At 44.5% G+C, this 25,035-nt stretch overlaps 3 protein-coding genes across 7 annotated transcripts in view; 2 read left to right on the top strand and 1 right to left on the bottom strand.

Moving 5' to 3' along the window:
- Window positions 1-4,076, top strand: part of LOC117739130 (ubiquitin-conjugating enzyme E2 E2-like) — a 49,019-nt gene extending 44,943 nt beyond the window's left edge. For both annotated transcript variants that reach the window (XM_034545425.1, XM_034545424.1), the window contains exon 6: window positions 3,343-4,076. In XM_034545425.1, coding sequence (XP_034401316.1) covers window positions 3,343-3,440 — 98 coding nt within the window. In that variant the 3' untranslated portion in view covers window positions 3,441-4,076. The remainder of the gene's footprint in view (window positions 1-3,342) is intronic.
- Window positions 4,077-8,279: 4,203 nt separating this feature from the next.
- On the top strand, window positions 8,280-21,264 carry ube2e1 (ubiquitin-conjugating enzyme E2E 1). Of its 2 annotated transcripts, none has more exons than XM_034545421.1 (6): window positions 8,280-8,361; window positions 9,631-9,789; window positions 10,286-10,336; window positions 18,600-18,732; window positions 19,062-19,209; window positions 20,595-21,264. In XM_034545421.1, the coding sequence occupies exons 1-6, from the start codon at window positions 8,303-8,305 to the stop codon at window positions 20,690-20,692; spliced, it is 648 nt and encodes a 215-aa protein (XP_034401312.1). In that variant the 5' UTR covers window positions 8,280-8,302; the 3' UTR covers window positions 20,693-21,264. The 2 variants fall into 2 exon arrangements, with proteins under 2 accessions (XP_034401312.1, XP_034401314.1); XM_034545423.1 differs by lacking the exon at window positions 8,280-8,361 and adding an exon at window positions 8,498-8,704.
- A 70-nt stretch (window positions 21,265-21,334) lies between these two features.
- Window positions 21,335-24,159, bottom strand: nkiras1 (NFKB inhibitor interacting Ras-like 1). Of its 3 annotated transcripts, none has more exons than XM_034545428.1 (4): window positions 24,064-24,159; window positions 23,686-23,786; window positions 23,245-23,486; window positions 21,335-23,018 (listed from the first exon to the last, which is right to left on the bottom strand). In XM_034545428.1, the coding sequence occupies exons 2-4, from the start codon at window positions 23,777-23,779 to the stop codon at window positions 22,776-22,778; spliced, it is 579 nt and encodes a 192-aa protein (XP_034401319.1). In that variant the 5' UTR covers window positions 23,780-23,786; window positions 24,064-24,159; the 3' UTR covers window positions 21,335-22,775. The 3 variants fall into 3 exon arrangements, with proteins under 3 accessions (XP_034401319.1, XP_034401317.1, XP_034401318.1); XM_034545426.1 differs by having other exon boundaries at window positions 23,229-23,486; window positions 24,064-24,151; XM_034545427.1 differs by having other exon boundaries at window positions 23,229-23,486; window positions 24,059-24,142.
- Between the last annotated feature and the right edge of the window lie 876 nt (window positions 24,160-25,035).

Below are 25,035 nucleotides of genomic sequence, written 5' to 3' on the forward strand. Positions count from 1 at the left end.
AGGCAACCTCGAGATTTTTAACAAAGCCGGAGGGGGTTTTTTTCCGCCGCTGCTGTCGGGGGAGATCGTACATCAGCCTGATGTGTGCTGATGTTATTCGGCTAGTCTTTTTTTATAATGAATGAATCTGCTTCTCCCCCCCCCCCCCCCCTCCCACCCTCAGTAGCTTCAGGGTTGTCAGTTTGTCAACCCTGTAATAACACGTGCCCAACACGGGAGGCTTTACTCTCTGGATTGAGAACAGAATACTCAGCCAGTGCAGCTCCCCGTGTACCAGCTGCTGTACGCCCAAATAAAAGGGGCGGACATTACCATGAGAATGACCATCTCACACGGCATTGCTGTTTCTAACGGTCCCAATATTTGCCTCACCATCATCCGGACGTTACAACACTCTGGTTACCCTGAAGCCACCTGGAAGAGGAGGCGCGTTCCTCTAAAGAACCTATAAAAACTCAAACTAAAAAGGTTCCTTCAGCGTGTCGTCTGAAGGCAAACGTTCACGGGCCGAACCTCCTCTTGGGGGCCTTCCACCGCAATTAATTATTTTGTTTGCCTCTGTGAGCTCGACACAATGATTCGTACGAATAATACAAATAACGAAACGCTAACTGTCAGTTTCTTCCTCGCAGGCATTCGTGGCGTTGAGATCGTGTCTGTGTGGGTAGCTGCAGTCCAGCTTGATTACGACCAATTGCATAAAAGGAGGTTTCAGATGCTTTTGGATGTTTTGACAAATTTAGTTTGAAGCCCGGGGGCTCCTACTTTCATTATTTGGAAGTCGATAATCCAATTTTTTTTTACTTTGTGTTGCAACAGCAGAATTTGTGGGTCACTTTAACATTGACACAACCGATGGAGAGCGAGCGCGGTTGCCAAAGTCACCCAACATATTTGAGAGATGGGAAGCCATTAATCATGGATCATCATCGATCGGCCTTTCCTCCATTTGTTTGAAGTGCTTTCACGTGGGCGTGTGGTCTAAAAGAAATTGAACGCGCGTCCGTTTTTTCACCAGGGAATCAAAACCAGCGTGATCGGTTGTCTTCGGCTCACAACCTTCAGAACAGGCCGGTGTGTCGTCTCCAGGTTTAAACGCCGGGGGGGGGGAATGCTCGAAACCAATTAATTTGTTTGCATGAAGTGTCGTCCATCCTTTAAGGTCAAAAGATGTTATAGCTGTGCCGAATGACCGTGGCTGGAAGAGGGGGGGGGGCAAACGGTCTCTCTTCAAAGACTTTCTCAGTGTTGAACTCATTAGGTCCTGAGGGATGGAGGAGGTAGTTATAGTGTGAAGGAGAGAGGGTTCGAACCCTACGAGAAGAGGCGTGCTCGGGCTGGGTGTGAGAATGCCATTCTTCAGGAGCCCTCATCTCAAAAAGCCAACCTTAGTTTTTGGATGGAATAACTTAACGGCACTAAATCATTCCCGAGCAGCTTTTCGCCGACCGATTTGCCGTCTTTGGCTCAAGTCGTCACCGAAGGAGTCGGATGCTTCGAGTCACAACGCCGTGTGATATGTAGGGATCCGTTCAACCAGAAATATGGGGGAAAAAACCTCCATCATTGAAACCCGAGCGGGGATTAGCGATGAGGGGTGTTTGTGCTGCTTGCTCAGCCAAGCTCATCACACCGCTCCAGCGGCGGGCCGAGCCCCGCAGGAGTCGGTCTGAATCCCGAGCGGAGTGTGTGTGTGTGTGAGGCTCGAGGAATCGGTTTCCCCCTCTCTGTCCCCTCGCTGAGAAATTGACCGGCAGGCCACAACGAATTGAGCAGCGGCACGATCAATAGGCGAGCCGGTGGGAATTCATACCGGACGGACGTGTGCGGTGTGCCAACAGACTGTAGCTGCAGCTGGAGGTCCACCCTAGATCGCCTCTGATTTACAGCGCCGAGCGCCTTTTTTCTGCTGCGCCGTCGATAAAAGTGTCGACCGCGCCGCACGCCGTCGGGCGCAAACCTCAGGAGTGATGGAGCTGCGTGCGTTTGACTCACGTCGCTTCTGTGGATTTCACTGGATGTCATATATTAGATAAAATGGCCGCGAACGCTGATGAGCCGGAGGTGGTAATTGGATGTCAAACAGCACCGCGCGGCTGTGTGTGTGTGTGCGTGTATGTGTGTGTGTGTGTGTGTGAACATATACTGTGTGTCCGAGTAAATAAAATATCACTAGCCCTGGTTTAAGCATCTCCAGTACATTTCCTGTCGATATTCTTGGTCCCCAGTGGATGTCAACGAGAAATATTAAGATCTGAGACGGGAAATTGCGATGAGGCTCCTGAGGAAATCATTTTTTTTACCGAAACTTTTGGTTTCAAGATATTCATTAACAAATTCACAACAATTAGAGAAGCCGTTGCGTTTAAATTAAAGGAGCTCTTGGTGAAGTTAAAAGTGAGGAACAAAATGAGACAAAATGTTGCAAGTTAATATATAACAGAAGTAAATGTGAAAAATGAAAAATAATAATGCAATAAAAAATGTAAACTTGTGACGAAATTGCAAATAAATAAGCCGATTGTAAACGAGAAAGCAGTAAATTACATTTCATTTCTTATTTTATTGTTGGTTATTGGTACATATACATATATATATATATATAATATTATATTTACACCTATTTTTCACTACTTCATCCGTCAGCTTTGTTGTCCTCGTCCCTCGCTGTCATTTCTGTATCTGTGGAAGTCCATTAAGAGGGATGTAAAGCAAAAAAGGGAGTCAGATTCCTTTAATGTGCACGTCAATAAAGCTGATTCTGATTTCCGAGCAGTTTGTGGTTCAATCTCTTGACTCTCCAGTTCCCCTTCAGCTGTCCAGAACTCATTTCGCCTCTTTCAGCTCCCTGTTTTGGTTTTGATTTAGTTCCTAATTGTCACAGCGCTCTTAAAACTTAGTTCTCGTTTCTGTTCTCAGCTGATTTCAGGGATAAAAGTCGCCGAGTTCCAGTCGACAAAGAGGCAAATTAGTCGGCTGGTGACCAAAGCGGAGCATTTAGCGGCTTAAAGAGTCACATATTTCCTTGAGGGGTTGGTGGAGACCAAAGAGGGAAAAGAGATCGGACATATCAGGTGGCCACAAATCCAAAGAAATGTCAACGTTGCTCTGTAAATGCTGGGTGTGTAAATAAACAACTGTTTATGGAGGTGATAATATGTCAATGTTCTGTTTACAGCTTGTTTACAACTTTCAACAAATCTGTTGAAATCTGTTCTTGTTGATTTTTACAGATGAAACAAACCACCAATTGAAATGAACAAGTCGATACAATGAATTTAACAATGAGCCGTTGTCTGTCGTGCATGAAGTCTCACTGAGCTCCTTCCTCCTGTGTTACAGCCGACCCTCTGGTGGGAAGCATCGCCACACAGTACCTGACCAACAGAGCGGAGCACGACCGGATAGCCAAACAGTGGACCAAACGCTACGCCACATAGACCAGCACCCCGCCCTCCAGGACCCCTCACACACACACACACACACACACACACACACACACCTCCTCCGAAATCTATGGAAGCACACCCGCTCCTGTCACCCACCCCTCCTCTCCCCTCTCCCCTCCCCCCACCCCAAAACCCAGAGAAATGAACTGTTATTTGTTCCATGCTGACTTGAAAAGCTTCTTTTTTATACAAAGAGTCTATTGGGATTGTATTTTCCAATACACTGAATGTTGATATGGTCATGAAAAGCTTTAATACTGTTACTGTTCTCGTCGTCCTCGTTCTTATTGTTATTGCATTGTTTATAACATTGTCGCCACCCTCGTCATCTTGTACTATTCCCGTTCCATGTGATGGTTTCATGTAAAATGATCATACCGAGTGAGTGCATTTAGTTTTGTTTGTTTTTCTTTTCAGTGGTTTTCTACAGCTAATGGTCAATATTAGTGCATGGCATCGGGATATGTGTTCAGACAGCGGACATGTAGTCATGTAGTGTATTATTTCTGGCATGGAGTGATCCCATCACCGTGTATGACGATAGTGGTAGTTTGCTGTACATTTAATGCCTTGTGAGAATACATACTCATCGAATACTCAATTAAACACTGGCTGTAATGTGACGGACCCGGTCTCAAGTCTCTGGTTCTTTTAATGTGACGTTGTGTGTGTGTGTGTGTGTGTGCGTGTGATTACAGTGTGTGTGTATACGCTCATCTCTGTGACCGCCTCACTGCCCTGTGGTTGTCCACAGGCAAAAAAAATATGATCTCAAGAAGTTATGTCAAGACCATTTTTTGTGTTGAGAAGGTCCAACGTACTAAAATACTAGAAGGCCAATCCATAAATTTAATTGGTTCTTCACTCTTCTTTCGTTTCCTGAATATCGGGCCGGTAGTTCTTCTGTAATCCTGCCGACAAACGGACTGACAAATCAAAACCCGAAAGCGCAGACACCTTGTCGGACTAACAGATTTTTTTTTTTTTTTTTTTTTTTTAAAGGATTTTTAAAACTTTGGAAAATTGGCAATCTCCATTACCACCAGCCGGGTGACCAGCATATTTATACGGTTCAAAAATTACAAAAGGAACCTACCGGGAACAAGTCAACCAATCACATGGTTGGATTGGCTTTCCCCATCACTCTCGATGAGCCGGCACCGCGTGCCGACAAGCGCGCGCCGCATTCAAGGTCACTCAAGGTCACGACACGCAGCGCCGACTGATGCTGGAGCCGCCGGTCGTCCGAACGGATGAAATGTCAAGCCAGCGAATATTCACCACATATTTCAAACGAGCGTCTAAGACTCACACAACGAATGATGTCGTGTTTCTCGGTAGAATATCGATTGATATAATAGTGGTTGCAGGACACACATATTCTGTGGCCGTAAATGCACGTTGGCTCTCACATTCTGAGCAGAAACGTTGTCCTCAAAGGCAAACATGACGTCTTGCAGAAGGCACGTCAAATTATGAGATATTACATATTTTTTACAACATCAAATCAACACCTTCAAGTCTGCGAAAATGAATAAAATGAGCACTTTTAAATAAACCTGAAGAAGGCTGTGATATTGCCTCTCCGGCCTTCTGTTGCACGCGCCGTCACAGACGCTTCAGCTGAAACTGAAAGTGGAAAATGTGGCGAGACTTCGCATCCTATTGGACGATCAGCCGTGAAGAGATAAACCTGGCTTCAGTGACGTAATAATCATCCGTTTTTATCGTATTCTTCTCTAATTCTGCTCATTACCTCGGGTCAAACAGCTGAAATATGAAATATGAAAAAAGCAACACATTTCAAACAGTCCAGCTAAGGACACGAGAGGCTGAACGTGAACAGGACGGTCTTAGAATGACGGACGTTCCTCCTTTTATTCCACAGCCGATGTGGAGCTGTCACTCAACCCTCACGTGGCTCCTCTCCCTTCTGTCAGGCGTCACTCAGCGGATCTCCGGCGTTATTAACTTTCTACAGAGGGCCCCCGGAAGTCCCGAGAGACCTTGTACCTTGTTTGCGAAAAGATGTGGATCTCTTGAACTGGAAATAATAATAATGATCTGGCACGGACGAGATGTCAGGTAATAATCTTGTGTGCACAAGTCGGAAACAAATAATGATCTTACGGCTCAAGTGATTGCGCAAAGACGATATCAGATAATTTCACAGGCGTGATCCATCTTGCACACTCGTGGAAGCAAGTTATGATCTCGTACTAACAAGATATGAAATATATATATTAAAAGCACAAGTTTTTTTGTTTTTTTCCCGCAAACCAAATCTATTAGATATGAACTTTTCCGTTCATAAAAAAAATACGTCATTTTACGGAGTTTTGCCAAAGATCGATTTCTATTCCAACCAGTGATTCCTACATTTCCCAGAATGCCCTTTGACCGCCTAATGGGGAGAATGAACACGCTGCAAGAGCCATCTCGCAAACTGGTAGGGGAATAGTGGTGTGTGCGCGTGTGCGTGCGTCTCAGTGTGTGTGTGTGTGCGTGTGCGCGTGCGTGATTGATTGATTGCAGGTTTATCGTGTGTTGAAAACGGACGACACCACTGAACTAACTCGCACTTGTTGACGGCCCTTTTTCCGTGTCCCCCTCGTTCCGAACAGGAGACGAAGCGTCGCCGTGGTTTTCCTCTCCGACCGCGTTGCAAAAAGCAGCAAAGTGGAGCAACAGTGGCAGAGTTAATTATGGTTGACGTGTCGGGAGGGGGAGGGGAAGCCCTCATCCTCATCCTCCCTCCCTTTCTCTCTCTCCCTTCCTCCCTCACACGCTGCGGGCAGGAAGAGAGTCTGGTAGAAAAAGGGAGAAGTCCCTGATGCGTCTTTAATCGGGTCACAATTGCAACGAGATGTACGAGATCAATAGGAGTGAAAAGGCCAAAGTTGATCTGTGAATAAAAATGCATGATAGTGTGTGTGTGTGTGTGTGTGTGTGTGTGTATTATGCAGGTTTAATGTGTTGGAGTGGAGACGTGCTCTCATTACTGCTGCCGACATGACAAACAGGTTATGATGTCAAACCACCTAAACAGCATGTGGCTGACAATGTTTTTTTAATTTTTTATATATTTAGTTTTGCATAAACTTTCATGTCACAGACCCCCATTATGCAGTCGTGACAGCAAACACTGCACTCGGGGTCTTACACATACTGAGGCCTTGTGAATTCTGACCAGCGGAAAGGAGAGTTTTGTTATGTGAGATTTTCATATTTAATTCATTCAACGGTTTCCATTATGTGTTTTTTGTTGTTGTTGTTATGAATGCTGTTTCATAAAGATGGTAGAGACGATGGCCCTCGAGGTGCCCTTGTGGTGTGGTGTCTGTCATAATGTGACCGACACCACACACAGAAAACACTACTTACTTGGAAATTACAGGTATTATGTTGCATATAAATGTGTGCTGCATCGACCGACTATTAAATAATTACTAACAAATACAGAATGCACAGAATGGAGGAAAATTCAGGGTCCACCGCTCATTTGTGCCCCCTATAGAGGATCAATCCAGTCCGGGAAAATAGTGAATTTTGTTCGTAAATATTAACTGAAAGACGTGACAAGTTCAGCAGAAACGTCTCTCTGTGGGAACTGAACTCAAAGAGAGGACGTGCTACAAAAAAAAGGGCCACTTTATGACTGTGTACGACTCTCATGGCAACCACTTTGTCTGATGTTTATTTAATGCACAATGTCAGGCCACTTTATCAGGAGGTGCCTCTTAAAACTGTCACTCAACTCTTTGGTCGACCTGTTTTTAGTGTCGGGTAGTAACTCAGGTTAATGGCTAACGGTAGCCAGATTGTATTACTTCCCGGCACTGAGTTGTGTTATGATTTTGCATAAGATTATGCAGTTTTCGTAGCCTTATCACAGGTGAAATTACAGAAATTATTCACCGTCCCAATGGATTGTATGAAGGTCTTCATAATTTAGTTTGAGCAAAATGGAGAATATTTTTCTTTAATAAATAAAAGACATATGGCTATCTTTTCTAATAATGGTTTTAAACAAAGTTGCCATGTTTCCGTTGAAAATCCTATATCCTTTTGTATAATTTAATGTGACATATTCATCCTCTCTCTCTCTCTCTCTCTCTCTCTCTCTGACACTGACGCCGTGTAAATAAAAAAAAAATGATGAATCCAGATTACAATGTCGGGACGACCGTCTCCTGCTGGACCAACACTTCCGGCGAGAAGAGGCACGCGTCCAGCGATAGCGTCAAGTTATTGTTAATTGTTCGAGTTCATCCCGGAAAATAGGAGATTGGAACCCTGCAAAATAAAAGCGCAAAACCTCAACTGAATCGGTTTATTGACCACCATCTATTTACTTCGCGACGTGGGTCATTGCATTTGGACATGGCAATCATTTTAGACCGAATACAAATATAGCTTTTAGTTTCATTTATTTTCAAAAATATTTTTTACGCATTTTATTAATAATTATTATCTATAACCAGTTACGGATCCTAACTGGTTATAGATAATGATAATATCAATATTTAATAAAGATAAATACAAAAAGATAAATCCATCGACCTTATGAGGAGTGGATGAAACATAGTTTGATAATGATTAATGATTGATTGAACCTACAGATTGATTGTCAGATGTATAGAAAAAACTATTGCTGTATAGTATTTATTTAAAATAAATGCTGTGTTTACATGCTTTTCTTGTTCTTACTTTTCTGCCCCATCAATAAAGATGATCTTATCTAATCTATACACTACATTATCACTGCCTCCGTTTTTTTCCCCGTGCTTTTATTTTCTTAAAACGTTGACCGGAAGTTCAACTCCCTCTCCGTCGTAGGCGCTTTGACACTGATGCGTCCAGGCTGCGGAGGCACACACACACATAAGGCTGTGCACACACACAAAGAAAGGTACCAAATACTTCATATTTGTATTCCAGGGCACAATACTATGTCAGTTAATGTAACGCGTGTCTTTTTCTAGAGGCTGTTGTTGTTGTTGGGGGAGGGGGGTCACGATAAATGTGTCCGTGTTGCCGTCGAAGGAGAATTTAGGAGTCGTTCCATCCTGTGACTGGCTGCTCTGAGATCAGCTGCATGTCGACGGATATAGCTTTAAAAAAAAAAAAAAAAACGCCAAGGAAAACCTTTAAGTGAGCGGCGTGGTGTGTTCCAGTTTCGACTCTCGTAATGCGGGTTTAACGCGTCAAGAAACGGGCTTCTCGGCGTCGCAGCCTCGCTGACTTCTCTCTCGGTGAAAGTTTTCATCCGCCTGTAAATTGTTGAGGTGTTTGGTGTGTTTTTCTGGGGGTGGAGGAGGGTGGAGGAGGGTGGAGGTTCTCCTGCCGACTGCGACATCGGCCCCCGTCGATGCATTTCTGCTTTTTCCATCCCGACCTCTTCGTCCTGTGGTCGCTCGCTGTCTCTCTCTCTCTCTCGCGTGCGTGCTTGTCGAGACCAGAAGTAGTAGGCCTTTAGCCCAACTATTTCACCAAATTATATGTTTTCTTTTGTCGCAGGCCATTTAAAAATAATAATAATAATAACTGCAAAATCATTAGCTGTTTTTTTTTTTCTTTCTTTTTTTCGTATTCGTTGTGAAAGGAAAAACAAATTAAAAAAATGGCTCCGCCGATAAGTTCCTCAATAACATCCGCACAGTGGCGATTTAAAACTGATGGATCCAGTTCACGAGGGTCAACGTCTAGTCCCGGGGCCCCGGTTGTTTAAAAAAAAAAAAAAAAAAAAAAAGCGTCGACGGGAGTCCCGGGGATTGCACCGCGGTGGATCCGCAGCTCACAGGCACCACGAAACGTGCCGGAGAGCACGAGGGTGCGAGATTCCGTTAAAAAAAAAAAAAGAACACCCTCAAATTTAAAGTTAACGCACTTTACTGGCTGCAGTCGACGCTTGATGGGTGCAGGGGAACGGTGAGGGTCCGCTGGTAAATCCGGTATACAGGTGTGCCACCTGACAGCTGTGCATTTCAATAAAACGCTTGGAACCTAATTTGGTCCACACAACCCACTTCCGTTTGTAGTAGAGAAGGACAGGGGGAGTAATTGATATATTGGCATGCCGAAGACTGAATTAAGATCTCAAAAGTCGTGCACAATCTCTAATTATTTGCCTTTTGCAGCTATTTATTTATTTTTGGTGTGTTTATTCCCCCACCACCAGGCTAGGTATGTCGGATGAAGATTCCCGTGCCAGCAGCAGCTCTTCGTCCTCTTCGTCGTCAACCCATCACCAGCAGCAGGAAGTGATCACCCCGAAGAAACGAGAAAGCAAAGCCAGCATGAACAAGACCTCCAAACTCCTCTCCACGAGTGCCAAAAGGTGACGTTCAACAGCCAATTTGTAGGGCTCCGTTTTTACAGATCTGTCAAATAAATTGACGAGTGGCCGAAATCGCAGACTACGAGATATTCTGAATCTTCTTTCCCGGACTGATCTTTAAAAGTCTCCCATTGGTATCCATTGAGTTTAGCCTCCTTATTAGCGGCAACTTCAGCCGAAGTTTAACCCGTTGGAACGCTTTAGTTTGACACGGGATGAAGTTATTTTCGAGAAGGACGCGTCCATCAGGTGTCCATCAGGTGTCCATCAGGTGTCCATCAGGCGTCCATCAGGTGTCCATCAGGTGTCCATCAGGCGTCCATCAGGTGTCCATCAGGTTTCCATCAGGCGTCCATCAGGTGTCCATCAGGTGTCCATCAGGCGTCCATCAGGCGTCCATCACGCGTCCATCAGGCGTCCATCAGGCGTGTCGGTTTGGATTTAAAGGGTTCGGCTCTCATCTTTTGACGCGTGTGTTTTCTTTTGCTTTCCGCAGAATCCAGAAGGAATTGGCTGACATTACATTGGATCCGCCACCGAATTGCAGGTGAGTGAATGATTTTAATGGAGAGAGAGAGAGAGAGAGTGTGTGTGTGTGTGTGTGTGTGTGTGTGTGTGTGTGTGTCATGAGAAGCATCACGTGGGTCATTGGCGCGTGTGTGTCTGTCTGTGCAGGTAATTTATTTATTTAAAAAGAGCCCACCGTGTCTGTTATGATAAATTAAAGTAGCATGTCACGTTGGCGTCTTGGCTGTGAAGGTTGAAAAGCCCGTCTTCGTCTGGATGCCACGATATTAAAAAAAACTCCAGAAGATTTCACTTTTTAACATCTTTTACGCTCCATGAAGGAACAACATTTAATGTTACTAATGATGTAGAGAGACATAAATGATAAAGGACTGAGTGAGAGGGACACCATTCACAACCTTTTTATAGAACATCACTTATTGAAATATGTCCTTGGCACAAAGTATTGAACACCACCGAAAGCTGGCGCGTTTGCTTTACTTCCTGATTTCAATCAAAATCTGTTTTCTTTCTCTCTCTTTTTTTTTTGGCAAAGCTCCGATGCGGATCGTTTTGTATTCAGTCACCATTTAATATGTCAGATATTTGGCATCTTGGGGGCTGCACGGTGGTGTAGTGGCTAGCACTGTCGCCTCACAGCAAGAGGGCCGCGGGTTCAATTCCCGGTCGGAGCGGTCCTTCTGTGTGGAGTTTGCATGTTCTCCCCGTGGCAGCGTGGGTTCTCTCCGGGCTCTCCGGCTTCCTCCCACAGTCCAAAAACATGCTGCAGGTTAATTGATCTCTAAATTGCCCATAGGTGTGAATGTGAGAGTGAATGGTTGTATGTCCCTACATGTGCCCTCGATGGACTGGCGGCCTGTCCAGGGTGTCCCCTGCCTTCGCCCTATGTCAGCTGGGATAGGCTCCAGCGCCCCCGTGACCCTAATGAGGATAAGCGGTATTGAAAATGGATGGATGGATGGATATTTGGCATCTTTTCTTTTGTTGTTTTTTGACGATCGGTGTCTTGTCATTCAAGCGAAGCCGTTTCACTCTCGGATTGAAGCACCTTTTTTTTTGTTGCTTCACTACGTTATGGAAGAAGTTCGGCGAAAGAGGCGCTCGCAGGTGTTCAGAGGAAGTAAAAAGGAAAAGGGCTCCATGTTTCGAGGCCTCTTCCGACCGCGTCTTGCTGCGATGACGGGTCTGTTGTTGACCGGCGTCGGGATGACGAGACCTCGAGAGCCGGTTGCGTAACGGCCCGAGCTCGTGACCACACGCTCCGACACCCAAAACAAGCATTTAGTTTAGCCTCAGAGGTGTGTGTGTGTGTGTGTGTGTGTGTGTGTGTGTGTGTGTGTGTGTGTGTGTGTGTGTGTGTGTGTGTGTGTGTGTGTGTGTGTGTGTGTGTGTGTGTGTGTGTGTGTGTGTGTGTGTGTGTGTGTGTGTGTGTGTGTGTGTGTGTGTGTGTGTGTGTGTGTGTGTGTGTGTGTGTGTGTGTGTGTGTGTGTGTGTGTGTGTGTGTGTGTGTGTGTGTGTGTGTGTGTGTGTGTGTGTGTGTGTGTGTGTGTGTGTGTGTGTGTGTGTGTGTGTGTGTGTGTGTGTGTGTGTGTGCTCAAGTCAAAGGGAAATGTGCACTGTAGCTGTAACTCCCCCCTAAAGCCCCCCCCGTGGCGTCACGGATTAACTCCTCACACCGAGGACCGGCTTGGAGCGCCGATCGCTCGGTGAGGAAAGAAGACGAATGAATGCAGGATTGTTGACGAGAGACGTTGTGTTTTACTACAAAGAATGTTTAGCCTGGTACAACAAAGAAACAGAAACTATTCACCTTTTGCAGTGTTCTTGTTTTTATTCCCTCTCCGTGACGTTATAATCTGACTCGGATTAAAGATGTCGGCAGATTTTAGATACAACATTCAAGTAAAAGAACATTTAAAACATTTTTACCTGTTGTACCTTCATTTATTTAACGGACATAAGTGATGACGGTGGTCGTCGGAGCTGTTTTGGGTCGAGTTTCAAGTCAGCTGATTTGTTTCGACAGACGCGAACCGACTTAAACCTCGTTTCCACATCGTGACTGGACTCTCTTTTGGTAGCTGCTCCTTTTTTCTCCACTTTCGTGTTTTTACGGGCAACCATTAAACAAAAAAAACAATCTGGGTCAAGTGAATACAAAATAACAACATTGCTATTGGTTGACGGTGGCTGTGCAGGATGTCCCACGTCACAGGTGTGACGATCCTCTCTCGCTGATCGGTGTTTTAACGACGCAGCTGTGTATTTATTAGCTCGATACCCCAAATAAGGATGAGGTACCGGGTTACGTCCACACCTTTGGGTTCCTAAGCGAGGCCGTCGAGGCCCGAGTCTTCATCAACCGTCCTGGAGGTTTTCTGTAAATGGCGACTTTTTAAAAGTTGCGCTACATTTAAACATTTTTTCTTTTGAAAGCTGTTAATAGTTTTTTGTTTATATAATTTCAGCCAAACACCGTAACAGTGTTTTTCCAGCTTGAGTCTTGAACGTATTTTGGATGAAGCCGCAGCTGAAAGTAGTTCCCAACAGATTTCTTCTTTTTTAACTAACTAATGCTGAAAATGACCAGGGCCCAGCTGGTTCAGGAAATTGCTGAGCCTTTTTTTTTTAAAGTTAAACTGCATATTTGTATGAACCAATGTGCGACAGACAGGCCGGGTAGCCAAGTATTAACCTTTTGGTCTTTTATCAGATTTTGTTGACTAATAAGAAAACCAGTAAATTATCCAGAGAAGGAAATGCATGAGTTGAGAGAAATGGATTCAAACATCCGTGATGAGCGATTTATCGCTCCATCTCTCCAGCATTGTGGAGAAAGGCCTCATTTCTTCCCTTTTTTGTTGTTGTTCTGTTCCAATCCCTCCATTCAGCACCACGTGCAGAAAAAGGGGATTTTTTTTTGTCCTTCATGTATATTTATTTTGGTGTGGATTGTTGTTTCATTTGGTTAGAAGCTACTCATTAGGGTATGAATGGAGCTGGACGGCTTCGCCTCGCAGATGCCACTTAATGGATTACACATCGATGAGTCAGTTTGGTTGACGTCTCATTTACCCGGAGGTCGTTTCGGGCCTCGCCGTTCTTAAAATGGACAACCGTAGGAAGACGAGTGTCACTCGTCTTTGCCCCCCCCCCCCCCCTCTCGCTGCAAACTTTGTTTCACGGGCAGTATGAGGACCGCTCTTTCATCTGTCATTCATCAAATTCTAATTATACTCCTCACAGGGAATGCCGTGCAGGTCCCTCTTTTCTTCTTCTTTCTTTTCCTCGCTGCCTCGTTGCCACTGAAGTGTGAACTGCAGACATCACAGGCCCCTCCCTCCCACCCTGTGTTGTTTTCATTCCCCGTGTTTTACAACCCCCACCCCCCCTCGACCAGCTACTTTTTATTTATTGCTCTCTTCCTGACATTCGCACTTTTAATTCTCCCCGTCTCTCGCTCGGCCTCGTGCGCTCTCGCACTTTCACGGCGTTTCCTCTTGAGAAAGTCGCCCTCGGGTGTCGTGGCAGATTCCTGACATTCCGGTCCGGGGCTCATGACAGCGGAGGAAAGTTATAAGCTTGTCTGCAGTGGGAGTAATTAGTGCTAAGTAGGGTTGGACAAATGTGACGTTTGAGTTCATTGATATTTCTGAGCTGGAACCATGTGCACACCACTTTATTTTGTTAGCTTTTTGAGAGTCTGACAGCCCCCCCTCTCCCCCATTCCTCATACCCACCTCTGCAGTGTGTTGTGGGGCTTTCATGTTTTAGAATTTCTGAGGTTTTTCTCAACAGCTTCTTGATATCTATAAAAAGCCTCCTCCCCTGGAGAGGAAGTGGCTGGCCCGTACGCCGTTGTTACTTCACAAAGCCATGAAACGGCACTGCTGCTGCAGATGGAAGTTGAAGGACTTCCCCCTCCTGCGTGCCGGGCTGTTGTTGGGCAGCAAGAGGAAGTAGATGTTTCTTTTCATGTCCGTCGGCGACCGGTATGCACGAGTATCAAACCTCCACGAAGTGACGGAGCTCTACTTCTGGCGTTGGCCCGTCAACCACCCGAGGGTGTTCCTGTTGCGTGCACACCTCCCAACCTTTACGGGGAGGTCCGTGATAAACAATTATGAGTTTCAAAACTAAAGTATTGTATCGGCACTCGTCAGCGAGCGTTTCAAAAAGGGATCCAGTTGGTAGTCAGGCCCCCAATGCATTGTTGTTGCTTTTTTAATGTTCCTTCCAACTTTTTTAAACATTCATTTTTAGGTTAAGTTTTCCACGTGTGAAGATTTGCCTGCTGTAATTTGTAACGGTGGAACACATGCCATTGTTGTGACTATAATATGTGATAAATGGCCTTTTTGTCTGCATTTGCAATGGCCCTGTATCCATTAATATTAGAAGGAGTTTCTAATTAATGTCATTATATGGATGTCATCCGTTTCACACGGCTTTAATTATACATCTAATCTTTTCTTCTTCCTTTTTTTTTATATATAAGACTGAATGCATCCAACTGGAGTCTGACTCTTTTCAGTGGATGAATACAAACGCGGCGTCCATATTCATCCTCATAACGCTCTGAAAGAACATTTGCAGGCTGATTGCCATTGTATTAAATTGGCGGGGTGGGAGAAGGTGGGTGTCGGGTGCTGTTGCACGGAGTCTCCTCGCCACTCGTGTGAAGTGGAGTCATTATATTGTCTCCGTCAAGGCAGCTTATTCCAGTGTTTGGCTCTGTCATCACAAATCCAATACAAGCAGCTCGTGGTGATTGAAAATGAAGCCGTGTGTGTGTGTATATTAAGGTCCACGCCGGGGGAGAGCTGTGGTAAAGGCATCGTTAAACAATACAAAGAGATTAATGTAAGCACACGGAGGGATAACGAGAGAGCGGTACAGGAGGAGGGATACAGAGAGGAAAAGATTTGTGAGGATTTCTGAAGCTTTTACACTGAAAATCAAATACATTTTGATAAGAAAGCAATATACAGTATATCCCTCTTGGTGTTTGTTTTGGCTTTGTGTGATTATTTGGTTAAAACTAATTATTGGAAGAAAAAAACGGAGCGCTGCAACGTTCATGCAATATCGGAGGAACAAGATGGACCCTCTTGTGGTTCTGATTTTTTTTTTGGACAGTCCGATGGGTCCACTGACAGCTGCTGCTGCTCTTCCTTTTGCTTTCAGCTAGTCCTGCGATTTAAGAGACGGTCCCCTATTCAACAGCCCCGTTTTAACAATGTCTGCAACGGAAACAGGAATGTTGAGTTCAAGATAAATGTGTGACGGGTTCTACAGATCTAGACGTCACAACTGTAGTAATGTAGCCGGTATGACGTCGACACTGACGAGAGATCATCATTCTATTTATTTAAACAAACGGGAGAGGCTTTGAAGCTCTAAGATGCACCTGAGCCGCGCTGTGCAGCTGCTCCAACTACCCGCTAACATGGCCGCCAACATTAAAAAAAATTACTGTGCAGGCACGGTGCTCGTGCATGCACGGTGACTCCCCCCCCCCCCCCCCCCAGCTCACGCGAGATGAATACCATAAATCAGCTCATTGTGCAATAGAAACGTTGTTGCTTGTGAGCAAAAATCTACATTTCACTTTTTAATACATGCTTCTTTTTTTTCTAACTTAATCTGTATGAATTTAAATGTTAAACAGTGATTTATTCATTTTTATTCTAATACAAGTGCTGTATTTGTGCATTCTGAATGTATTCATCTACACTTTTTTTTTTTTTGCTGTGTGAGTCTGTGTGTGTGTTTGAAAGGTTAACGTCTTAAAGAATGAATCGGCTGAAATGTCAGCACTCTTCTTGCAGTGCGCGTGTACACAGAGGTGGCAGAAGACACCCCCCCCCCCCCCCCCGATATTGAAGTGAATGACAACAGTGATAGGATGGCACATCACTGTCGCACACAAAGCACTGGGGAGCCTTTGTGTGCGGCGGAGGCAGGCGGGGAGGAAGCCTCTCTGAATGTGAGAGGCCTCTGTCGTCGGGCCGGAGGGAGCTCAGTCGGGTTGATTCAGTGGGAAATGATACAATATCTATTCTTGGCACAGCGGCGGGTCTCGACGGAGGTCTTGTGGTGCGACCAGTGTATTAGCAGTCCCAAATCAGCACCCACACACACACACACACACACACAGGAACGCTGGTAACATGCGGTGCGTTTCATACCAAGCTGGTGTTTCTCCTCCGTTGTTCTCACATCTGGATTCCCCTCGCCGGTTTTTACATTGAATAATATGATCTTGTTTTTGGGGTTTGGTCACTCATAGAAATGTACTAAGACTGTCCCATTGGTCAATGTTAATGTCTGTGGTAGAGCATTGGCTTCATGCCAACACACACACACACACACACACACACACACACACACACAGTGCGTGCAGTGTAATAAGACCGACCTTTGTAGTGTTTTGCATTATGTGACCTACAAATAGTCTGTTGGCACAAAACTGGTATTTGGCTTACGGTGTTCTGCAAGTCCACCTTTTTATGATTATGCCACGTTTATTATTTTTTTTATTTAGCTGATAAGTATCCCTCAGCACAGTGTTTGCATGGAGCGCTGGAGCTACCAGTATAGTTTATAACCGCATGCTGGAATAAAGCCGAATTATATGAAGACGATGTGAAATGAAGCAATCAAAGTGGAAAAGGAAATAAAACGTGTCTCTTTATGAATTTGTATTCACACACAACCCAATTATATTGTGTATATAGTTTCTAGTTCACCCAACAAAAAAAAGCCCTCGATGTCGAAATGTATGCTTTTTAAACGTACGTATCGCTTTTCTCAAGCGATAATGAAGCCTCAGAATCACTTCTCTACTGGGCCTCTGGAGCTGCTTTCAAATGAAACGCCCCAAAAATAATTTAGACCGTCCATATTTGACATATTACGCTTTACTATATGTTTTTTTTTATTCAGTGAGAGATTTCATTACATCTCTAACAAGACGCCGTGGAAGAGAGTAGGAGCTCCAGAGCTTGCGTTATTAATCTGATCTGTTGGTCCTTTGCCCGCTTGTTTACTGCCGAATTTCATACGGCAGTAACAAGATTTTTACGAGCAGTTTCAAAGACCGTAAAAAACCGCCAGTCGGCGGCCCGGAGCCTCGGACGAGTTCGCGAAGCCTCAGATCCCCGGCTGCCCGTCTGCCTCCTCTTTGTGGACGAGTCTCGGCTCTCCCTCTCGGCCTGCTTCAGAGCGACGGGTCATTGCCTGACATTCACCTCTTCTCGGTACCGCGAGCAGACGGCGTTCAGAGGCCGCTGATCATCGCACAAGCTCTGTGCCGAGAAACTGGCTTTGTGCGCTGAACGGAAGGCTGCATCTGAATAATGGATCATTATGCGTTTTTTTTGTTTATTCAAAGATGTTCTGCGTCCTACAGCCTATTGCTGTGCACCGTGTTTTGCATACATCTTCCCCTGGAAATGGGTTATTTCATTTGCATCCGACAAAACAAGCCACTAAGGGTTCGGCTTGTCGTTTTCTAAATAATAAAAAAAAATTGGCAAACCGGAGAAAGGTGGAGTTGTTTGAGCGCTTTGTCGTGCAGTCGATTTGTATGTCGTTTTAAACCGCGAGCAGAAGCGTCTGTTGACTTCCTGTGTTGAATCGGGGCTCTTGTGAAGCGGCAGCCCTTCCACGCTTCAGCTTTGTCCTCCACCGGCAAGCGAAGTCGTGTTGATCTTTTCTTCTTCTTCCTTTTTTTCTTCTTTTCTTATCGCTTCCCCACTGTGTTGGCATAACGACACACACACGGGCAATTGCACATTATTGTTTTTAATGAATTGCCAAAAAAGATGACATGGATTGGAATCGAGCGTTGGCAAGATGGTAATTATTTAGTCTCGGGCGGCGGAATGAGCCTCCGTGTACACGGGAGATAAACGGAGAAAGGTTAAATCTGAGGGCTCCTCGTGTGTAAGGCAGTCTGGTGAAACCATGATCTTCAAGTGTGTGGAATTATCCTAGGGGGGTATTGGAACAATTGACATTTAGGAATCCTGAAGTACGCCTCTCTCTCTCTCTCGTCCTTTGTTCAAAACACCTGTAATCATACCATTTACAGAATTACAAATAAACGTCCTATTAGTTGTTTTTTTTCCTGAACGGAAAAAACAATTTAGCAAATGGCAATTTGAAGCCGACGTGGCGGAGTGAAAGGAGCTCGTCGTGGTGAGCCTCCAGAGAATCAAAGGGTTGAGAGTCTCCAAAATGTTCATCAAGAATCAATGTGTTCTGTGTGCCGACAGCGCCGGCCCCAAAGGAGACAACATCTATGAGTGGAGGTCGACCATCCTGGGCCCCCCGGGCTCTGCGTACGAGGGGGGGGTGTTCTTCCTGGACATCGCCTTCACACCAGACTACCCCTTCAAACCACCCAAGGTGAGCTGGGAAATGGCTGCTGGCATCGAGGCAAAGGAGCATTCTCTGGGAGCACAGTTGGCTCTATTTGAAAGAGGCGTTGTTCTCATGTTTTCCACTAGAGGGCGCCTTTGTGCTTTGCAATGAAATCCTCAGCTCATATTTCTAATCTGAATTCCTCTATTGTGTGGGGTCATTTTCTCCCTTTTTTTTTTTTTTTTAAAGGAGGAGCTAAACCAAACTGCATTTTATTTTTATTTTTTTAAAGAAGAAAAAAAAGAAGAGGTGTGTGTGTGTGTATATAAAGCTGTGTAAAACAGACTTATCTTTGCTCTTTCATCCGCCTCCAGGTGACGTTCCGCACGAGGATCTACCACTGCAACATCAACAGTCAGGGGGTGATCTGCCTGGACATCCTGAAGGACAACTGGAGTCCCGCCCTCACCATCTCCAAGGTCCTACTGTCCATCTGCTCCCTGCTCACTGACTGCAACCCTGGTGAGAGCTGCGACACACACACACACACACACACACACAAAAGCTTAGTTGGACGTACAAAAACCGCTGACAGCTGTTTTTTGTGTGCCAATGTTTTCTTTTTATATTCAAAATGAAATTACCTTTTTGAACGTGTAACCGCTTTGACATTTAGGCAAGGTAAAAAGCATCCATTTATATACAGGGCACTTGTCATTAACGTAATAAAAGGACAAATATGGTGTCTAAACTAATTTTGGTTGCAGGGTTTGTTTCAGCCCCTCCATTATTATTATTCCTGTGAGCGTTTTATCAGCAGGAACTCCATCCAGTAATCTCGGCTGTTTTCAGGCAGCCGTACATGATTTACAGCTCTTCTCTTTTAAGGATTTTAACATCCAGTTCATTAGATCTCCTCCTGGCTGCAGCTCATATTACAGAGCCTTAAAGTCGAACGTCTCCAGATTAAGTTGCTCTGTTTTTTTTCGAAATCCAGATTGAAGACAGAAGGTGGCTCAGACCGCCTGAGGATAAAGCCTGAGCTATGTATTCAGATTTATGCAGCATTTACTGCAACCTTTTGAAGTGTAAGCGGTGTGCTCAGGTTCATGAGTTACAGGCAGAAGTCCTCGTTATTTTATAGTATTTTTATTTTACGACTAACTTCAACGCAACTGCTGAGTAATTATACAGTGAGAGTTTTATTTGATAGTTGTAGCCGTAGCAGCCCAATGTGGAGACTGGTTGGGCAATGATTATAAACATCAATCAGGGATTTTGCCTTACAGCTAATGGAGTGATAGCTCTCCCTTTATTATCTCCTACTAGGCCATTGTGGATAATGTGTGTAACAATGTGATGAATTGCCTTCATTTTTTCATGCTATCTAAATTGAATTGCTGGGTTTGATAATAAAAACACACATTCCCCCCTTATTTGATAGATAAAATGAGGCTCAAGTTTAAGTACATGCTAAATAAAACGTACACGACGGCTTAAAACGGTGCTCCTATCCTATTTAAGAATATGGACATATACGCACGACAGAATGAAAACTAGAGTAATGGTGTTATTCCACTTATTAGTATAACAAAGAACCACCGATTTTGAAGAAAAAGAAATGTTAATCAACACATTTTGTCATACGATAATTAAAAGCACAAAAGCACCACTTTAAATATTGTGCTCGTACGGTTCTTTAAATGAGTCATTCAGCATGAAAATACATATTAGTCGATATTTCAAACTAAAATAAATGATGAGTCGGCAGCCTTAGTTTTTTTTTTATAGCTATTTTAGTATCGAAATCTCTAAATTGCGATAATCCCAGAACAGATGTTAAAGTGTAAAGAACGAGGATGCAGAAATGCTGATGTTTCTTTTTATTCTGTTTTTCCGTTTCCCAGCCGACCCGCTGGTGGGAAGCATCGCCACACAGTACACAACAAACAGACCGGAACACGACCGGATAGCCAAACAGTGGACCAAACGCTACGCCACATAGTCGCCAGAGGAAGCTGCTGGTTGGACGACTCGGGGATGGGGATGGGGAGGGGGCGGAGGGGGAGGGGGGGGGGCAACATTTTGGGGGGTGGGCGTGGCTCCCAGAGGTGGAGAGGGAGACGCTGACGACAAAAGGGGCAGGTGGATTTTTATCTCTGAATTGAAGTCTTAAACTCCTGACATTTTGTTGTATTGTTTTTCTGTTGTGGTTTTTTTTTTTTTTAAGTTATCTCCGGCCCAACTATAATCGAATCTGGCATTTATGCATCGAGTGTTTTCTCCTTTTTGAATTTGTAGCTTGTGCTTTTTGAAGATTAATACTAAACTGCTAGATGAAATGCATGACTCTCAGTCGGTGTGAATTCTCACGCGCGTGTTTTTTAGGTTGCGGTTGGTGTTCGCTTGCCCCTCCCCAAACTTCCGCTCTTTGAAAAGGTGTTTTCCACATGTAGACATGTTTAGATATGGATGGATATTGGTTGTGATTTGTGTTCTGTACCGATTTAAAAAAATAAAAATAAAATGCTATTCTGTTTCTCCCCTTAAGAATTAAACATGACCAACTGAAGCGTCCGACTTGGTTTGATCATTTTGTGAAAGACATTTTTTTGTGATCTTCAAAAAAACAAAATGCCACCAAAGATGAAATATGAAGAGGCTACATTTTATTCAGTGCATCTTTAAGACAGTTACAGAGCAGAGAATAAGTTGGTGTTTTTTTTTGTTGCATGATTACAGTCCCACTGACACCGTTCTACTAGCAGCACATTAAATGTTTATTACTTTGAGACATTGAGGACACAGAGCGGGTCATCCTTCACATTGTTCAACCATCTTCAGAAGTCGAGGAACGTGGCTCATTAAAGTCACAAAAATAAATTAGTTTTAAAAAATAAATATTTCCTCTCAACACAAAGACTTTTTCTACCGTTAAGACGAGTCGCCCCGTTGGATTCAACGGGCTCGACGGACATGAACGTCTGCAACACGAGCGAAGATCGTTGTTTATTATTGCTGCCGGGGGCCGCACTTGATGCACGAGACGGACCGGACGAAGGCGAGCTCGAAGTCACGCCTGGAGACGAGGATTCGTGCTGCGTTTCATATCAGAAAGGACATAAAAACAAGAGCCGCTAATCGGACTTCTGCATTTTTTTTGTTTTTTTTTTGAGCCCCCACGAGAGCTCAAAGAGTTTGGTGCCACAGCTTTCAGGACCGCTTCACATTTCTCAACTCTTGTCTTCACACAAAAAGCCTGCAGGTGTGTTGAAAGCGTGACGGGCAGCTGGAAGCCTCCCACCTCGGGTCCTCGTAGCAGACTAAGATCCCTTCTGGGTAGACGGGAGGGACGATTACAGAGCAACCGATGACTCTTTCAACGCACCGTATGAACACGTCTAAACTCCCTTCCTTTTGGAAAGTGAGCATAAAAGTGTTATTGCACAATCACAATTCTACAGAGTAAATCCACATGATTTGTGTCAAATCTTTGGTACTGAACCGCTAAGTTTCTTTTTATCTTAAACTATAGAAACTGACTAGAAACATTGTACCATTATTAAAATGCTTTGGGAAATATGCTCATTCGTTCTCCTATAAAAGAGAATGAGAAGATCAGATATGATGTCATGTGTTCAGTGCTGGAGTCAGAAGATGGTTAGCCTAGCTTAGCATAAAGACTGGAAGCTCCGTCCCAAAACAATAACAACCATTAACAATAATGGTTTTGCCAGGGAACACGAGAAGAACCACCCCTTAAATTGAAAACGTGTTTTGACACTTCTGTTTGTGTAAAGATTAAACCAAACAAGATAATAATAATAAAAAGTGAGTTAATTAATTAGTTTTAGAGGCATTGGTACCAGGCTAGTTGTTTCCCCCTGCTTCCAGTCTTTATGCTAAGCTAGGCGACCCACACTCTGACCCCAGTGTCATATCAATTCTCAGAAAGGAAACAAATGTCTGTTTCTCCAAATGTTTACCATAACCCCTAAAAGTATGTTTAAATTGTGTATATAACGTGAAGAATGAGCGTGAAACGGTCAAATGTACAAAAGGAGGAGAACGAGGGGGTCTTCGGGGTTTCAGATGTCATTGGACGGGGTGCCTTTGCTCTTGCGTCCGGGCAGAGGGAAGGCCGACTTGCTCTGAGGCTGTGTGAGGCGGCTGGTCAGCTGGGTGAAGGGTTCGATGAGGGAGTTGCGTTCGGTGACGCTCACCTCCCACAGCTTCACCTTCTCGCCTCGCGCCCACTGCTGCGCCGCCTCCTGGTCCACCTGGCGCCGCTCCCGCAGGTCCGTCTTGTTGCCCAGCACGATGACCGTCACCTGGGAACAGATGCGACCGAGGGCCAATTTAAGTTAACTGCTTTCCATCATGTTGCACTGCCGCACCATGATGTGTTCAGGAACACAGGACACAGAAGGGGCTGACGCGTCGCATGTTTTGAATAAATGTTCTCCACGGTGTGGATGTTTGCCAATGTAAAAGGCGACGAGTGAGACAAATCGTGTTACGAGTGGGCGGTTAAAACATACTTTGGACCAGCCGCACCTCTTTTTTATCTCTGGACTTGTCTATTTCCTTCTTCAGGACGTCCACCTTCTTGAAGGACTCTGAGCTGTCGACGCTGTAGACGAGCACGAAGCCGTCGGCCACGGAGTAGTAGTGCTTGGGGAGGTCTTGCCCATCGTGGAGGCCCTTGGTGTCGTAAAGCCTCAGCTGTTCCTTCACGCCGCGGTCCGTTTCCACCGAGGCCACGTACACGTCCTCCTGGGTCTCACTGGATTCAGAACCTGGAGGGAGGAGAAGAAACAAACAAACAAACAAACAAACAAAAACAGACAACACAACAAACTTCAGGAGAGAGGAAGGAAAATCATTTGAAACATTTAATGACCCATATCAAGGTCATGTAAATGTCCATAAGAATGATGTGACCTGTGTGTGCAGCAGGTGCAGCTGAGTTACTAATGATCCAGGCACAGTGCTTACCTACAGAGTGATTTCCGTACAGCAGCTGTTCCAGTATGGCCGTTTTTCCCACTGCTGCCTGGCCACACACCACCACTTTGCAGCCTTTTCCCATTTCGAGCCTACAACGTACACAACTCAAAATGTCACGTGGTTTTACGGCGTGTGTTAGATCCTCTGTACTGACATGAACGCCCCCCGAGAGCTCCTCTAAAACAGCACTGATTACAATGCCGTTGGTTTAACTATGACAGCGAGCTGTTGTTTAGCCTCGCGAGCTAACAGGCGAGAGGGAGCAGCTCGTTCTGCGCCATGTCATAAAAAAAACAACCGACGGCAACAATACAGCTGCACACCGCTGTCTGTTAATTGTTGGTGCGAACGGCTCATGTCCCTTACTTGTGTCCGGAGGAGGAGTTGCTGTCTATCAAGTCTTTGAACGTAGCATCACAACAAGCGCATCCATTCTGCTCTGCAAGCGCTGAGACTTGTTTTGTCACTGCGCATGCGCGACGCAGTACAACACCACCACGAATGTACAATAATCAAATTGAAATAATAATAATAAAATAATGAAAATATGAAAAAAATAAAAAATATGAAATGCTTGAAGACGTGTTTGTATTTATTACATGATACGTCGGTTCTGACATGTTGATAATTCTGTTGATAAATATACAATTATTGTATTTATTTTCTGTAGTCGTAGAACAACAGGGAATCAGTCCATCGCATATTACAGTGTAAGTCGGTGAACCAGCCGTTACGTCTGTAGTCATGTATGTCAGTGATTTCCAAGAGTTTGGGTTAATGTATGTGTATGTTTCTATAATGTTAATATCAATTTAAATAGGAAAATAGAGCGCGTTTTTGTACCACAAAAGTATCTTCAAGAAAAAGAAAGAGGAGGGGAAAAAAACTCAAAACAAATAAAGACTACATTTCCCAAGAGCACCCCACAGGAAATACGTCACTGTCTTTTTCATAAGGCATGCTGGGTAAGAACCCTCTTTCTTTCCGGCTGGTACGCCATCATGTAAGCGAGTATTTCTATGCTTTTCACTAAACGTAATCCATTAAAATCTTCATATATATACGTTCATCTGTCCGTTTGGCTTCGCGCATTGCGAAGAGACTTAATAACGACATTATGCGGCTTGATTATTTTCTATTAATATTGTTAAAAACACTTGTTTATGACCCCGTTTTAATAATGCCGAGATGCTGTCGTATCCGTTAGCAATGGACTACCGGCCGCGGTAGAAAGCTAATGTGTCGGTACCGTTTGCTTATAGTTCCTAAAGTCCTTTGCGTTTTAACCGTCTTTTATTAACTGCATATTCAGTTTATCATTACAGGGTTAAAGTGAAT

Source organism: Cyclopterus lumpus, chromosome 11, assembly GCF_009769545.1.
Source record: "Cyclopterus lumpus isolate fCycLum1 chromosome 11, fCycLum1.pri, whole genome shotgun sequence".
Classification (NCBI taxonomy): domain Eukaryota; kingdom Metazoa; phylum Chordata; class Actinopteri; order Perciformes; family Cyclopteridae; genus Cyclopterus; species Cyclopterus lumpus.